Raw genomic sequence first — 18,401 nt, 5'->3', positions numbered from 1 at the left:
TTGTGGACTATATGTAAACATCTCATAATAATAAATTTTTGTTGCAGTGCCAAAAAAAAAAAAAAAAAATTTGATCTCACTTATTTATTTTTTAAATTATTGATATTTTGCAGATTCTGAAAGGTGTTATCACATCAAATAATAGGCTACTATTCAACAAATAGCGCAATATGCTGATAGAATATTTTAGAGCTGAACATAACTTAGCAAAACTATTTTATATTTTACTATAATAGTTACATCTATATATATATATTTTTTTTAGTTTTTAATTTATTAATTTTCAAGATTTTTCATGACTTGGAAATCACATTTTTAAAATTCCAAGCTACATTTCCAAGTTTTCCATGATCGTGTAGCAATGTATTAACGGTGTGTGCGCGTTTAAATATTGACTAGAGTGCATTTATAAAGGAGCTGCATCATCTGCTCAAGTGATTGTCAATGGCCGTCTTGGGAAGTGATCAGATAAGGTGTGTCTTGGAAAACTGCTTAGAAAAAGGATGTGGATGAGGACATGAATGCTTTTTACAAGTTGAAATCTTGTAATTATGGCAATTCTAGCATGGTGTGAGTGAGCACCTGAAGTGCTGAGCATGTCTGTGAGGGAGAACTGTAAAAGGATGCGAGAAAATACAACCACACAATGTTTCTAGTAATTCGCGTATAAACTAATTTAGTGTTTATATATTTTTTACATTTTGAGTGCTATCACAAAAAAATTAGTATCCTAGGGATGTTGGAGGGGCACAAGAGAAATCTGGGGGGGCATTGCCCCTCCTAGCCCCCCCTAGACCCGGCCCTGCAACATGCCCTAATGATTAGAAATGTTCTGATTACTTGTTATTGTTCAGTAAAACTTTGAAAACATACAGCTTCATTAGTTAACATGTTAATTCATTATCACTAAACTGACAATAAAAATACTTATAAAGTATTATTATTAATTAATGTTAATTTCTTAGTTACTGTTTAATAACATTACTAAAATCACAATAACTTATTTAATGGACCTGAGATAAAACTAACAATCATCAGTTGTGTTTCTAAACTAACATTAACAAAAATAGCACTTTCTGTAACAAATGTAGCTATTGCTCAATCTTAGTTAATGCATTAAATAATAAGACCTTATTGTAAAGTGTTATCTGTTGTTTTTTATAGCCTAATTCTTTTGCATTAGACAATTTCACTTTATATATTTTTTGTGTATTGTATTATTGTATTTAAACATTCAGAGTTGTTTTTGTTTTATTACAAAAATAGTTCTTAAACCTGTTAAACTATGACAAAAAATATCACGATAATACCGTATACCGTAATAAAACCTTCATCAATTAATCGCAACATGAAAATGTGATACCGTCACATCATGCCTAGTGTCAAGATGACATCCCTTGTCTGATGCCGTCTCATTTTTTTTAGAGATTCTCAGTTTTCCCTTGAATGGGGGCCTGGCAGGTACAGGTGCTCCCTGTGGGGACCCATCTGGCATGGGTGCTCCCACAGGGGACCTGGCAGGCACAGGCTCTTCCTGCTGGTGCCTAGCAGGAAATGGGGCTCCTTGTGGGGCCTCTGCTATTTCCCACTGGCCTGAAGTGAGCCCACACTCAAATGATGAGCATAAAAGATCCTTTATTGCCCACCAGTGCCATGCGAGGAGGGCTGTGATGAGCTCATCATGCTCATTTAAGGGGCTGAAGGGTTCTGTTTCTGTGAAACAGGTGGGCATGTTTGATATGCTCAATTTGTTGGATACACATCTTTGCGTTATTAAAAAAACAAACAAACAAAAAAACTTTGAAAGGCTGTTTGTGTGCAACGGTGAACTATCTGTGAAACCCTGTGAGAGAAAGAGATTGTGAAAAGAAGTGATGAGTTAAATACACCCAGAAGCTTCAGAAGCCAGTTGCCTTAGTTTTACAACATTCATTAAATGTATTAATTAATTATATAACTAATTAACCTATTATTATTTACAATAAGTGATATGCCTAGTGGCAGTCTGTCAAAGGAAGAAAAAGAGATAATCATAACAATGAAGTTGAAGTTAACTTGTGTTGTATTAATGTGCCAAAGGCAGATGCATAATGTGAAAATACAGTTTTATATTTTCTATATGCAGTTGTCTAGTCTTTTTTTAAGTGTTTATTGTTATTATACATTTGCCTAATGCCCTAAGGAACAAAACACTGCCACACTGACATAACGATACTTTAAAACAGTGAAATAAATATACATTTTATTTCATGGTTGTTTAAACCGCTCCGTTATTATCTTTATACCTTAAAATTACAACAAACCAATGCTTTTTATCAATCAACTTGCATGCAATTAAATTTTTTTAACAAACATGGTCCTCAGGTCAGGTGTTATTCAGTAATTTTGCCCTCAGTTCTTGTACTCTTTTGTTTTGCCAACATCTATCTTTGACAAGTGTTGGAGTGAAAGTGTAGAAGCGGACAAGAGCATCTTTGTAACGGTAATGACAGTAACTCAGGGGCGAGCCACTGTTATTATAGTGATGGGCGGGGCCACGATCGGTGGCTCCAGTGCATCATCGAGCCACCGTTTTACCCCTGCCCAAAAAATCCTGAACACAGAATTGGTGAAAAATGATCTAACCTCACAATTCAGTACTACACAGTTCACAATCTTTGTAATGTGTTTCAGCAATACATCTGAAACATTTATAATGTGTTTAGAAAACATTCTCAGAATTGACTTTACTTAATGGACTTATGTCAGAAACATGTTCTATTTTGTGCAGCCTGTTGTATCGGGGGTTTTCAAAGAGAACCCCAGGGTTTTGCTAGATTCAGCCATACAAGTGCTTTAGAATCTTTAAAATCAAACTTTCATCTCAGATGTCACATGGCTATCAGTAAAAAACTGCAATTAATTTCATGTCATAATGGAGCTGTTACAATCCATTGGAGACTAAAACTGCCTAGCTGATATGCCGTCACTGTCAGACAGGAATTATGCATCTGAATTGCTATCAACACAGCATGTACTGCTCCAATCACATTCAAGCATTGATCTCCCTTTATACATGTGAAATATTTCAAGTTAAATATCTGAATTGTCCTAAATGTATGTATAAAAAGTAAATAAATGCATACAAGACAAACGCCCATTTTAGAGAATAATTTATTGCCAGTAGTAAAGCAGTTAAGCTAGTGGCAGTATTTAATAAAAATCATAAAACAAGACCATAGCATTGCTCACACACACAGACCCTGAAAAAGTCACATGTCTGTGAATAATCTCGCACTATAAATATATTGTGTCCCATTTTCATGGTCGAAAAATAAAGATGTTCCAAAGTCACAATTTACAAACAACAAATAAAAAAAAAGAAAACAACACATCACAAGAATATGCAGACGTCCATCGGATGATCCGTTCAGAAATGAATGCGTGTTGTGACGATCACACATTCGTATCCTTTACATTTTATTTTTATTTTTTAGATTCTTTGCTTGTGAATGAACATACAGTAAGGCTGATAATGACACACCAGTTGACTTGGTATACTACTTTTTCCTCTCTTTTTTTGAAAAAAAAAAGCAAAAAATATCTACAAAAACCTAGTAAAACCTTGAAATCAAAACTGTACAATAAAATTTACATTACAAATGAATGAGGATTTGTATAAAAACAGTTTGCATGGTTATATCTATACAAATACAGATATCACCTTGATGCTTGAAATTATGCTTTTTCTCCCATTATCCATGACAAATATCAGTTATAATTTTCTGGTTAAATTGTACATCTCAGCGTGATCTTGTGCATGATGATTATTTAACGGCACAGCCAAGTTAAGGCTCTCTCCAATATTGTTAAATAATAATAATATTAATAACAGCCCACAAGAGCTACTGGAGAGAACTCATGTTCAAGCAAGTCTTTCCAAAACCCCTCTTCAGTGAGATACAGATGTATATGGTGTGTGCGTTTGGATGTTTGGCATTTGCGTTAAGTGTAAGACTACGTTTGTGTACCGTGTTATGGTGTGTGGTTATGGTCAGTCTCCTGTAGCAAGGTTTCATTTAGGCACTTTTGATACTTTTGTGTTGGATCCAGTGTCAGACTTCAGTATGCTGCTGCTGATGTTGAGAGTCCAGCGGTGGTATGATGAGCCTCTGAAACTGAGCTCCCTCCTCCTCTCCTCCGCTCTCATAATCGCTCATCATCACTTCCGACTCCTCGCAGCAGGCGGACATGTCCGAACAGGATGCCGTGGACGTATACAGCGACAGTGACATGTTATCGGCAGCAGGGGGATCGAAGTCGCGGCCGTAGCCCAGTGTGAATCCTCCGCGCCTGTATCCTCCAGTGGAGGATGATGTGATGGTGCTGGTGGGGTTGGTCTGGGGTTCGGGATCTGAAGAGTAATGGTGGTGCGGTAGGAATTGGGTGAGGCTGTAGAGTTGGGGTAAGGGTGGGCGTTGGTGTACCACAGAGCCTCCGGGACTAGAGGGGGCACTGTTTAGCGCCCGCGTGGTGGACTGCAATGTGTCGTAGCGCTCCCCGTACTCCGGCACGGGTGGAGGAGGGGGCAGGTCATCATGAGAAGGAAAGTCGTCGGGTGGAGGAGGGAAGTCGCTTTCGATGTCGTATCCACCGGGATAGTAGTCCGTGTCCAGCAGGGCGGGGTCATTGTAAAGGGTGGGTGGGGCCTCCACTACCTCATACTGAGGGAATTCCTGGATTCCAGGAAGTTGAACGCTCGGCATCCAGTCAGATGTGTCCCAATGATAGCCTGTCGGACAAAAACAGTAGTAAACAACACAGTGACAGATCACAATTTAAACAAAATAAAATTTTATGATTAGATTGGGGTCACACACTGAAGAAAGGCTGGGGTCAATTCAACTTCAGAGGGGTCCATTTTATTTTTGGAGTCAACATAAAATGGCATTCATAACCTGTTTTACGTCGTCATGTGAACTGCTAAAGTATTAAAAAAAGATGATTTTGAAAAGATGATTTTAATCATCAGGAAATAATTCAAATGACGATTACATTTTTTTTTTTTTTTTTTACTTCTCTCATTATTTGCTTTTATTGCCATCACCTTTATTATACTAGTGTTAACTGGAAAAAGTAAAGTGTTGCACATTTATTTAAAAAAAATTAAACCTATGCATGGATGAATTGTTCACAGTAAAATTCATAATATGCATTTAGAAATTATAGAAATTTCAATTTCATGCTGACTTGAAATTCACAGAAAATTGTTTTTTTGTTGTTCAAATTACCATTTATTCCGTTTACTCCCTGAAAAAAAATTGAATTGACTTCAACCCTTTTCGTAAATCACTCTTATTCACTCACAGTTAATACAAGCCAAGTCATTTAAAACCAACAACATGCAATGTAAGTATCACATCAACACAACGCAGATGCATTCAGCTTAACACTAATATTACTGGAGTGCACACAAATACACACACCACACATGTGCATACACAATAACTCAGAATATGTCTATTGCTCGTAGAGTTACACAACCTTGAGAGAATACTTTCAAAGATTCATTTTTACACAATATATTATTAGGAAAAGTCTTTTAATGGTTATTATTATGTGGTTTGGGGAAATTCAAGGAAGACAACAACAAGTTAAACTGGGAACACAAACGCAAAAAAACAGAACTTTTTTAAATGCTGTGACAAAAATAACACAAAATTACCAAAAGAACGTTTTAAAAAAGGTGAGTTGATTTTTGTCACAGATTTGTGGACATGCAGTTTTGTTATATTGAAGGGGATACCAAGCCAAAAGTAAGTAAATAAATACATTTTAAAAATTAAATTTAAAAGGCTTCAGGCAAATTGTACAAAAAAAAAATAAATAAAAATAAATCAATCACCTCTTGGGTTCTTGTGTTCATGAGCCGAGAATGACTCTTTAGACAAAAAGCAAAGAGAATTGCAGAGAAAAGAGAGAAAGAGAAAATGTCAAATACAAGAAGATCGAAGAACAATGTGAAAAAAAAAAAAAAAAAAAAAAAAAAAAAGAGTAAGAGGACGTGGATACAAATGAAAGAACCATGAAGGAATGAGACAATCTTCATGCCATTTGCTTACACAGAAAAATTGTTTCATATCACAGAACGGTGGGAAGGTGAAATCAGCCTTGGCAAGATTGCAATTTTTCCTTCTCAAATTAGCAGAACAATCCTCAAATGAGGCACCTGATTGGCTAATGAGGCATTTCAAAGAAATTTTCCAGATGTGATTAGTCTTTTGATTAATTTCTCTGTCTCTGTATATTTGGTATGGTTGAAGAAAATGGCATTTTGGACAGCTAATAATCACCCATCAAACACTAAAACAGACAGTCAATAATCAGCAACGAAGCAGCAAAAGAATACCTTCTTTCTCCACCGAGTCAACAACAGAGCTGACAAGGTGGATTACGGTCACTAGGGAGGCTTGTAACAAGGGCAGATAAAGAAATCTAACATTAATTTTTCAGAAGTAAACATGACAGTAAAGAAACACTGGAAGTCAAGATTGCGGGGGAGAGAGGAAACAGATAGACAGAAGCGTTTCTTACGATGAGACACTGCATTCTGACATCTGACAAAACTGATGGATTTGATTTGATTTACCAGCACTTTGAACAACAAATACTGACTCTGGTTTTATGGGATTTTGGGTGTGATCTGAGGGATGGGAGAATGGCAGAGGGATTTGGTTGTGTCGGTAAGGCACACGTCTGGGTTGAGCTCTGGTGGAGGACAGTGGGAGTGACAACTGACGTTGTGCTCATGATTACACACATTAACAGAGAGATGGAAGGAAGGATCAGGAAAATTCTCAAGGATAAAAGAGAACAAAGACACTCGCTGGCCCCAAACCAAAACCAACAGATGGAAAAAAATGAAATAAGCAGGATTGACGCTTTAGAGGAATATGCGGCTACATGGCCATAAGGAAATATGGATAATCTGTTCAATATAATGCATTAGTATATATCCGAGATCCATTGGGGCAGTTTTTAGGTCAAGATCAGGGGTTGAGAAGGTCAGTTAAGGGTCAAGATTCAGTGGTTAGATGACTTTAGGTCCCTTTCACATGACTTCCTCTAGGGGTGTTCGGAACTACACATCAAAATCCACTTGCAGGTTCAGACACTGACAGATCAGACATGTTACTTTAGCGGCAGTCATACAGGATGTGCTTATGAATTCAAAAAAAGCTGAATGGAGTGAACAGAACTTTTTTGGGCAGTTGGACAGTTTGTTTGTTTTTTGGATGGTTATAGTGACGATGCTTAAAATGGGATGAATTGAGAGATGTAACTTCCGTGTATGTTTTAAAATGAACAGTTACCTACTATGAATTGTAAATTCTTTCACTTCTAACTGCCAAAGAAGGAAAATATTAAAACAAAACAAAAAACTGAATCTAGAAACTGGATAAACTCGCCAACAGACCATCCTGCAGTGTTTTTATTGTTAACTAAAACTAACAAATATTAAAAAATAAAATAGAAATATTAGATGGAATGCTTAAAAATTAAAAACGTTGCCTTGCGACCTAACAGAAATAAGTAATAAAATGACAAACTAAAATTTAAATAAAATATACATAGGAATATTTAAATAAAACAAAAACTAATAAAAAGGACAAAAGACACATTAAACTAATAAAACATAAAATAAAAGCCAATTCAAAACATGAATAAATACTATATTATGTAAATAGCCCTAAAATAACACTGCCGTTCTTACGCATTCCTACCTTCAACGCACTTCTCGGCACATGCATAATTCGCCGCTTTGATAAACCAATATCTAACGTGCATAATATGAAAGTTATTTTCTGAGTCTGATGATATACACACCTTTGACTAGATTTGCACTTAATCAGTCTGCCTTTTATCTTGTTTTCATTTTTGCACTGACACCAGCCTCATAATGACAGCTTTATAATTTGTCTGTTAACAATTTGCTTTGCTATGGAAGGTCAGCAGCAAATGGTTCAAAGCTGAAATTGTTTGTACTTTAAACACTGTGTTACAATGCTCAACCTGACTGCCACACAGTGCCTAGGGTACAAACTTGACGGTTTGTTCCCTTCAGTTCAACGCACTGGGGAACGCTGCCACAAGTCATGTGAAAGGGCCTTCAGATATAGTTATCAGGATCAACAGACCCATCATGTGTACTTTTCATACCCTGCTTTTACACTCTGAGCTGATGTCTTCAACCATCCATTGGCTTCATTAAGAGAAACAAAGATAAGGGGGAAAAAAGAGAACAGATCCAAAACATGAATTCCACACAGAGAACTAATAAAGATACTATATAGGTCATTCACAGATGTTGCCTTGAACTGATGAAAAACTTATGAGAAGCTGCCGAGAGCAACTGCAAAAGAAAAAGACGAAGGGGTTTGGAGGGAAGACACGCTTTCTTCTTTTTATGCATTGAGAATTTCACAGGGCCTTTAGTGATCGCTTCCTTTCACCGTGGGCGAGTGTTCACTTACGAGCAGGCCTCTATTTAAAACCTTGCTCGGTGTCTGTGGTGAGATTTGATCCAAATGGGAGCTGAAGCCCCAGTGCAGCGAGAAGGAAGAGAGAGAGAAACGACATAACACATGACCCAAAACATATCACCCTTTACACTCAGTTACATCAGTAAAATAAAGACAGACAGGGTTAGCAGATGTACAGAATTAAAAACAAACAAACAAACAAAGCAGTAACTATATGATGAAATAGGAGTCTCTCTACTAGAAGAGCATGCAAGAGATTTAGGCTATGTTTGGAATTGCATACTAGTAATGTTTCTACACTATGTATACTGTGAACAGTATGCAGAATTCCTGTATGCAGAGAATAACCATTGTTGACCTTTCTAGTATGTCGAATAATCAGAAATAATATCAGATACTTTAATAAAAGTCTGTAATATGACAGTTTTATTTATGAGGTGATGACCGAACACCACTAAAAATAAACGAGTAATGTAACGTGGAAGTGTGTCGCACATACTACTCATAACTGCAACCTCTGGACTGGTGAAAAGGAACTCTAATGCCTTTGCTAACATCCTAAACCATAAAAAGAACCATAAAAACAATATTAATAATAATAATAATAATAAAAAATAAAAAAACTTTACAGTTCTAATAATACAAGTTTTGACAAAAAGTAAACAATTGAATGATAAACTTCATGTTTCAGCCTTTAAACCTTTTTTTTAAGGAAAGATGAGTCAAAATTGTACATTATATGTTATATAATCGTACATTATATTTACATCAGAAATCATTCTAATATGCCTAACATTTTTTATTATCATCAATGTTGAAATCAGTTGTAATCAATCGTACAATTTTTTCCCATAATTATTTGATGAATAGTAGAAAGTTCAAAAGAACAGCATTTATCTGAAAAAGAAAGCTTTTGTAATCACTACCATTCAAAAGTTTGGGATCAGTAAGAGGTTTTTTTTTTTCCTGAAAAGAAATTAATACTTTTACTCAGCATGGATGCATTAAGTTGGTCAAAAGTTACTTTTCGACATTGATAATAATAATAAATGTTTCTTGAGTAGCAAATCGGCATATTAGAATGAAGGATCATGTGACACCGAAGACTGGATTTATGATGCTGAGAATGTCAGCTTTGCCAATACAGAAATAAATTGCATTTTAAAATATATTCAAATAAAAAAAAGGTTATTTTAAATTGTAAAAATATTTCACAATATTACCGTTTTTGCTGTATTCTGGATCAAATAAATGAAGCCTTGGTGAGCAGAAAAGACTTCTTTTAAAAACATTTAAAAAATCATCTTACCGGTAGTGTTTACATACAGTATATATATTGTCACAACAGCAAATTTAGCTGTAAAATGAGTTTGCAGTTATGGCTAATAGTGTTCACACTAAAGTAGCATCCTGTTATTTGAAACATTTTTTACATCTACTTCTTTGCACACAATGTTTTTTAATTAATAGACAGCATTCAGTGTATACTGTCTGTATGTAGAATGTAATGTGCAGTACACTCCATTCTAAACATAGCCTTTTCTGTCTACATAAAAGAAGTTTTATCATTTCCACAATATTTTTTCATCTTGTTACAAGGAAGCATGCTATATAAATAATTCTGATATCTGTTAAAAAAAATAAATAAAAAATGTCATGTCATTTCACTTATAATTTGCAGTGTAGCCGGCTGATTACGACCCATCAGTCATCTGAGTAAAAGCAAACGTACCATTGTCGTCACAGGACTCGGACTGGAAGGAGCTGAGAGAGTGGACCTCAGACATGCTGCCTCTGGTGTTGTAAGGGTGGCAGGCACTGTCCTCCACCGGTTTCTTACTTAGACATGGGTCCAAGTCCACTACTTTAGCTGTGAGGAGAAAAAAAAAAGGCACACAATCTTACTTACTGAACCCATGTAATAGATTAAATAGATTGTCTTTTACAAGTCGCATGCACAACATTTGGATTACAGATGGATCTCCGTACATACCATCGTAGTCATAATCCCAACTGGGCTTCTGTATGGAGTCGCTGTCAGACACTGAGTTGGAGGGTGGGGGAGGTGGCAGGTTAGGTGCTACACTACAGACAGCCACTGTCTTCCTGTGCCCGTGCACAGAGTCAGGGTTGAATGTGCTGAATTCTGGGTGTTCTGGTATGGTCGAGCCCTCAAAGGAGTTGCGGTCTAGATTGTTGCGGGAGTCGCTTGGAATGCTGGGTGTGTAGGAGATGGGCCGTACGGGGACCTGGGGTGGGATGTCGGAGTAGATGTTCTTGTTGAGTTTGGAGTCGAAGTATGGCCGCTGAAGGAAAGTGTGTGGGGCCCCTGAGCCAACCCTGAGCTTGTCCTCATCATCAGATTTGGATTTTGAACGCCGACAAATGCGCTTCCGAATCACTACGAAGAGTAGGACAAGGAGGAAGATGCTGGCGACGAAAACGACAATTCCGATTACTTCCTCCAGGCCGATGTTCCAAGAGGTTGAGACAAATTCGTTGCGGATTTCAGAACGGAGTTCACAATGCTGCCCACTGTAGCCCGTGGAGCAGTTACAGTTGAAGGAGCCGTATGTGTTCTGGCAGTGACCACCATTGCCACAAGGGTTCTTCAGACACTCATCTACATCACTGAGGCACCTAAACACATAAACGCACACAAACATGGCATTGGCGGTAAGATTTTGAAGTTGGTAATGTTTTTGAAAAAAGTCTCTTATGTTCACCATGGCATTTGATAGATAAAAATAGAGCAAAAATAGTAATACTATTATTTTTTTTATTATTATTTAATATTTTAGAAATGTAATTTATTCATGTGATGGCAAAGCTGAATTTTACTCCAGTCTTCAGTATCACATGATCCTTCAGAAATCATTCTAATATGCTGATTTGGTGCTCAAGTAACATGCCTTCTTATCAATGTTGAAAACGGTTGTGCTGTTTAATATCTTTGAGGAAACTAATTCAACTTTTTTCTGATTCTTTGATGAATATAAATTCAAAAGAACAGCATTTGTTCGAAATAGAAATCTTTTATTACATTTTAAGCGTCTTCGTTCAAGTCTCATTGGTTCATAAGATGGATCAAAAGATTTACCTGTCTCCTTGAAAACCTGGTTCACACTCACAAACAGGACCATCCAGGCTATCGATACACTTGCCGCTATTCTTACACGGGTTATCTGTGCAGTATGGACCCAGCTGACATCTGATAGAAAATTAAAATGAGCCAAATTGTCAGTAAGAAACTTCACACGCACAAATTTAGATAAACTTCAAATACGAAGAACTGTGTTTGGATAGTTTTTAATTGCAGTAGAAACTTCTCAAAAAGAAAATTGATTCTGTCTTGCTGAATTAAATCTGATTACCAATCACACTGCCTCCCAAAGCTACTGATTAAATTTCCAATTTAACAGGAATTACTGAGAATGCCGCATGGATCTCTGAAGTATTTTCCTTAAGTTTGAGTGTCAGACTATGCATATTAATGAAGTTTAATTAATGAAAATATTGACAGAGCTTACTTTTACTTGGTTACATATCTGGAGTATACAATGTCATTAAAATTGAAAAAGAACTAATTTAATGAAATATCAAACTTTAAAATTTTACTTTGCACTACATCTTGTTCTTCTTCGTTTATCTAATTATTTTAATTAGGTATTAAGTATTAGGTACAAATGAGTGATTTAACATATTTAAAAAGAAAAAGCATGACAAGTAATCAAATGTATCTGCTAAAACAGTCACATATAGAGAATGATGAATATGTGTGTATTCCAACAGTGTACAGCTGCCCCAAAAATATCAGGACACTTAAGCCACTCTTAAAAATGTATGAATGTCACTGCACAAAATATCAAAACTGATAGCATTTGGAGCAAATCATTTATATTAAAAAAGTTCAAGTTATCAAACAAAATAAAATATTAATGTTCATAATTAAAACAAAAAAGTGTCTGAACACTTTTTGAAAATACAGAAACGTTTTCTGAACTTGGAACATGTCTATAGATATTGGCATGAATCTGCACCTACACCTACTAAAAACAACCAAGACCCAGGGCTGATAGTGAAAAAAATTCCTGAGCCTGAACTTTTTTCCTTGCCCCCCGAGAGGGTACTATGTATGCGACACACTTTTAACACAACTTGTTGGCCCCTGGGCCCAAATATATAAACAGCCTAAGTATGTATAACCCTGATCATCATTATTGACAAGTGGCTATTTTTAGATATTTTCATATTTGCATTATGCCCTCAGTATTATTCAAGAAAAGACAGCATTTTCTTCTCAATATGTTCAGTGCCTACATTGACCTTATAAGCCCATCTTAGTACAATCACTGGAAGTAAATGCTGCAGATGCTACAGTCATACCAAGACAGGTCAGTAAGTGGCAATAATAGGGCTTTCCGTCGCTACCCACATCCTCAATCCAAGCCCAGCGCCATTTATTCTTTATGCTTTTATCAATGTCTTTAATGTCTTCCCCTGGCTTCATAAACATAGCCATGACTTACGTTTTGAGTTGAAAAATATGAGACACAATTGTAAACACCTTCGCGCATGGAGTATTGCCTTAACCTGTATCAATCTATTTGACAAAGACACGAGGCCCGCCCCTTAACTACTTCTGATTGGCTCATGAGTCGTTGAGCGTTAAAGCTGCTCTCTGACCTGCGCATCTCAGATCTAAATGACAGATCAATACGACGACATATAGTGCCATGTTAAAAAAAAAAAAAAAAATTAATAAAAAAAAATCTAAGTTTCCGAGATTAAAGTCGAAACTCCGAGATTAAAGTCGGAATATTCAGAGAATAAAGTCGAAATATCTAACCTCTGCAAAAAATAATAATAATAATATTAATAATAAAAATAAAGTCGGAGAATAAAGTCGAAATGTTCCGAGAATAAAATACTTTATTCCGCACGGAAACAAGGCTATGGTTGTGACGATGACGCGCTTGATTTATTAGCCTATGTAGCCTACTGCTGTTCTGTTTGCATAGACAGAACATAGCAAAACGTTTAGATATCGTTTCAGCTATTAAAACAGTTCCGTTTTGTATGTATGACACATTGATTTCGTTTCTGTTTTATTAAGTTCAGTTCCGCAGTAAAGAGACTTCTGCAGATTTCGTTTGTCTGTAAATACACGTGCGCTGTCATTGATGAAAATAAAACTAAATGTCATTCTCCATGATTTCAATGAATAATCCACCTGGTCAACATAATGTTTTATTCATTGATACTTTTAATTGAATAATGCCTATCACTTGAAACAGTTTTGCTGATTTGTATTTATTAAAACGATGTATTTTAAATTTATATTAGTCTACATCAACTTGTATTCCTTGTACATAACAATGAATGTGTTGGAGGGTAAGGGGATATTTGAATTATTTATGAATAAACTAGTGTATTCTAAATCAGTGACGCAAGATCCTTAATAGAAATCTCCACTTTGACGCGAGAAATGCATCTTTACAGATATAATGAAAGAGTTTTTGGTTTGATTTGTTTTATTTCGTTAAGCAATAATTTAAATCTCTCCATCTATGTATTTGATGTCGGTAAGGCAAGTATTGTTTTGAGGATAATTCGTTTCCACTGGATAAAAAAAAAGTGCAAGTGACGGCTCTGGCGCCTCTGTATTGCATTGTGCAAACTTCCACTCTCCGCACAAACCAATGGATATGCACCTATACCTTATTTATATCTGACGAATAAAAAATCTTCCCATTACAACTTAATTAATAAAAACAGAAACGAAATCACTGCCATACATACAAAACGGAACTATTTTAATAGCTGAAACGATGTCTAACAGAACAGCACATATTCTCTTCCGTGCTTTTAAAAACAGACATCAAATAAACATTAGATCATCTTTATTATTATTATTATTATTATTTTTTTAACATGGCACTAAAACGCCGCAGTAGACCAATATAACCAGAACCTGATTTTTTTTTTTTTTTTTTTCGCAGCCACAGTAGCCTACGCCGGAAATCCGGCGTGGTGCCGGAACGCTATCACCCCTGAAGACCTTGCATCATTTGTTTGCAGATGCAATATGATATGATATTGTTATCTAATGTAATTAAATTCATGAATTTATAAGTATTGGCTAAGTGTCTGAATAACTTCTGGGGTCATGTGTGCATGTGCTCTTACCTTTGGCCAGAGTATTGTCCTCTGCACTGGCAGTAGAAGTTTCCTCCTTGTGGGATACATGTGCCTCCATAGAGGCAGGGATTAGAAGCACAGGGGCTGATAGTAACTTCACAGTGAGTACCCATGAACGCAGCAGTGCACTTACAGAAATATCCTACAACAGCACATTAGAGCACAGCATTATTAGTCAATCCTATATATAAAACCAACCACAATGACTCAAATCCAAAAAACACCACACATACCTCCATTAGGCAGAGATGAACATGTGCCTCCATTGGTGCAGGGGTTACTGGAGCATCCCTGGACTGGAGGAGCTAAGCTGCATCCAGGAGCCGCTTCGACCAACTCCTCCAGCACTGAGTGAACCCCTCGAACCTGAGACAGTGGCAGCTCCCTCCCATTAAACACAATCCCCTCCAGACAACCCCGCAGCCCATTTGCCACAAGTCTTCCTGAGCCGGACGCCGGCCGCGCATGACCCCCAAAGAACATGCTGGTGTCTAGGTTAAGGGTGCGGAGAGTGCCTGGAGCTGTGCCGGATGCAGCGTGGACCTGATCCAGGACCAGTCTGGCGTAGTTGCCGTCTACCTCAAGTGAAACTGTGTGCCATTGTCCGTCACTGACCTGGGTACTGTGCACAGACACCACACCAGGTCCACTGCCACAGTCAAACTTGTACTGTAGGCGGCCGTTCACAATCTGAAACAAACACACATAGTTTTGTCTTTCATGCTGACCTTATGCAACAATCACATACATCTGGGGTAAAGTAAAAAAAAAAAAAAAAAAAAAAGTAGTGTCTCAAATCTACCATAAGCCTATTATTAGTCTTTTTTTTTTTAAATATTATTTTAAATTATTTATTAATAAATATAAATATATATATAAATATAAAACAATAAATAACTTTAAAAATAGAATTATAATATTTACAAAAACATTTTTTTTTTTACACAATTTTCAAATGTTACCAATCAAAAGTCTTTCTGTAGAGATTCTTTTAGTTAAAAAAATATTTAAAAATGTGTTCCCCCAATAAATAAATAATATATAAAATAACAAAACGTAAACAGCTCAAGCAAACCTGTCCATTAAGTTATTTGAATGAATTTAAATGGGTGTCTGAGAACCTATTAAGCAACCCAAAGCCCATGCAACATTTTTGGGCATATTTTGTGTTGGCATCATTTTTGGACAGAAAACAAGCTTATGACACCCAAAAATGTGTGCCTATAAAAACCGATGTCCAAATAGACAGTTTGTTAGTTATTATTAAACAGCCAAAAAGATTAATCTGGGAAGTACTTCAGGTGTGATATTACAGTATTCAGACAGTTAAAAAAAAAAAAAGATGAAATGAGGAATGATGCCACACATTATTATAATGTAACAGCAGGGAGATGACACTACTTGTATTTCAGTCTCAGACTCCTTTGCTCTATCTGTCAGTTGTGTGGTTTTCCCTCACCAAAGTGGAATGCGTGAGAAAGAGCTCCCCTCTCTTCTCCCAGCTCCAGAATAACTCCCTTTCTATTTTCTCTTCTTTTTTTGGAAGGATTGAGGGGGTTAAGAGTACACACTCACCTCCAGTATGCTGTAGTCTGTGCCTTTGGCATACATGACAGTAGCATGGGTGGAGTACGTTCTCAGTCTGAGGGACAGCTTCATTTCTTCTTTATTCTCGTTCTCCATCAGCCTGTACCGTGCATATCCATTTCCACTGAATGTCAAGGACTGATGCTCTATAACACAGAGAACAAACCCAAAAAAGTGATGTTATCATAATGTTCACACCCAAAAATAAATGTTTAATCCAATTTTCATTTCATGGGCAAAATTACACAGCAGCAATGACATCATCATTTGATACAGCTAAAGGCCAATTCACACTGCACTGACAAACGGCAACAGACACTTTGTCGGGTTTTGACGAATCAGTGCGTTACCCCTATCTGGGTCTGTTGCCGTCTGTTGCCGTCTGTTGGAGTTGGTTTTTGCCAATTGAAGATGCGGAATCAGAATTAGGATGTCTGAGAGGTGACGTGCTCTAATCTGGTGACTGTAGACGTTGGTCGGTGCAGTGTGAATTTGCCTTATCTTTCTATCATTCAAAAAAAAAATGTGTTGCCCGTAGCACAAATACAGCAGGACAAGTTATGTACCGAAATTTAATTTGAGCATGATTGAAAACTTGACTTAGCAAGTACTACTAATAAAAGGATGGTATTTCAATAAGGTGCTTTAATAAAGAGTGTATGACAGCAAAGAAATGTTTGTTCATACCAGAGCACTCATCCTGTTTTCCTTCAGGACAGATGCATCTGAATTTGGTGCTTATGGGGTCTTCTACACACTCCATGCCATCAGGACAGGGGCTTCCCTCACACAGTTTACTCAAGACGGGACACTCAGCTCCTATAAATCAAATAAATAAATGGTTAACATGACTCTAGACTGGAAGTGAAATACATTTTTGGAATATTTTGTGTCTGTATATTTACCTTCGCATAGACATTTGGATGTGCGCATGTGACGTGGAGTAACAAAACTAATCCTGGCTGTGCTGTAGGCCGACACTGCTCCTGTCTCCAAAGAAACCGTCTCTTGGCAGTAACTAAGCGGACAGTCCAAACCGGCACAGAGTTTCTTTACAACTCGCACAATGCGGACTCCAGTCATCTCTTCGATTACCCCAACTGAGGCGTTCAGCTTCCTGTACACCACTTCCTGGGGCTGGAATGGGCTTCCTGACCTCTCTAGAGCTAGAAGTACTTCCAAGTCACCGGACGCATCAGCAGCAGGTTGCAAGCTGACTAACTGTACATCTCCACGTCTGACACCGGCGATATTCCGCAAAGCCCGCAAAAAGTTGCGCCAATAATCTCCAATAAACTCCTCTGGTGCTATTGCGGAGAAACGCACCGCAATGGAGTTATCGAGCGCTTGCGCCGTTGCCTGCCGTACGTGAATATTGACTCGGGCAGCTGCGGTAAAGCGACCATCTGTCACTGTAATGTTAAGGACGTATTGACCAGCATCCAGATTCCCACGAGCCACGAGTTTGCCATCGGCAGGGGAGACGGAGAAGAGGCCAGAGTTTTCAGAGGTGGAGGAACTATCGGGCACGAGACTGTAAGTTAGAGTGTCGTAAACATCCTGATCGGTGGCGTGGATTTTACCCAGGACCCCACCTGAATATTCGTCTGTTGCAGTGGTGATAAAGATGTCCAGGGGAAGAATGACAGGAGGGTAGATGCTTTCTTCAATCAAGCGAACACTCACAAACGCTGTGGAGACCAACGGTGGTCGACCGCTGTCCGTTACCTAGGGCAAAAGAGTCAAAAGAATTGGGATTCAGAATCGCAACAGTCAGAAGTTTAGTTTCATACTTAGATGCCAGAGTTTAAAACTTGGGGTTAGGGGTCGTTTTCCTTTTTTTTTTTCTTTGATTTTCAATACCACAACAATGGTAGCAGAATCTCAAGGTAGCATTTAAAACATCCACTAGCTTATATGATCTAAGTAGGAACAGGGCATAAAAGAAAAAGAGGGAAAACTAACACACACACACGCACGCACACACACAACCATTTAAACGTATAAATAAAAGAACAATAGTACATAAAATAGAACTGTCTTCATTAAGAAAGCCCCAAAGAGAAGATATGCCATATGCCAGAAAGTCTC

The 18,401-nt window shown here is 37.3% G+C and overlaps 1 protein-coding gene across 3 annotated transcripts in view; it reads right to left on the bottom strand.

Moving 5' to 3' along the window:
* Window positions 1-3,141: 3,141 nt before the first annotated feature.
* fat1a (FAT atypical cadherin 1a) overlaps window positions 3,142-18,401 on the bottom strand; it is a 98,113-nt gene continuing 82,853 nt past the window's right edge. Inside the window, exons 19-28 of one of the 3 annotated variants that reach the window (XM_067405188.1) lie at window positions 17,216-18,038; window positions 16,998-17,129; window positions 16,299-16,456; window positions 14,957-15,413; window positions 14,712-14,865; window positions 11,623-11,733; window positions 10,516-11,162; window positions 10,255-10,392; window positions 6,389-6,448; window positions 3,142-4,771 (exon numbers count right to left, since the gene is read on the bottom strand). In XM_067405188.1, coding sequence (XP_067261289.1) covers window positions 4,095-4,771; window positions 6,389-6,448; window positions 10,255-10,392; window positions 10,516-11,162; window positions 11,623-11,733; window positions 14,712-14,865; window positions 14,957-15,413; window positions 16,299-16,456; window positions 16,998-17,129; window positions 17,216-18,038 — 3,357 coding nt within the window. In that variant the 3' untranslated portion in view covers window positions 3,142-4,094. Of the gene's footprint in view, window positions 4,772-5,884; window positions 5,921-6,388; window positions 6,449-10,254; window positions 10,393-10,515; window positions 11,163-11,622; window positions 11,734-14,711; window positions 14,866-14,956; window positions 15,414-16,298; window positions 16,457-16,997; window positions 17,130-17,215; window positions 18,039-18,401 lie in introns of all 3 variants that reach the window. The other 2 variants (XM_067405189.1, XM_067405190.1) reach the window with 2 other exon arrangements.

The sequence above is a fragment of the Chanodichthys erythropterus genome, chromosome 12 (genome assembly GCF_024489055.1).
Source record: "Chanodichthys erythropterus isolate Z2021 chromosome 12, ASM2448905v1, whole genome shotgun sequence".
NCBI classification, from domain to species: Eukaryota; Metazoa; Chordata; class Actinopteri; order Cypriniformes; family Xenocyprididae; genus Chanodichthys; species Chanodichthys erythropterus.
The sequence above is the reverse complement of the archived record's forward strand: the minus strand, read 5'-3'. Positions and strand labels throughout refer to the sequence as shown.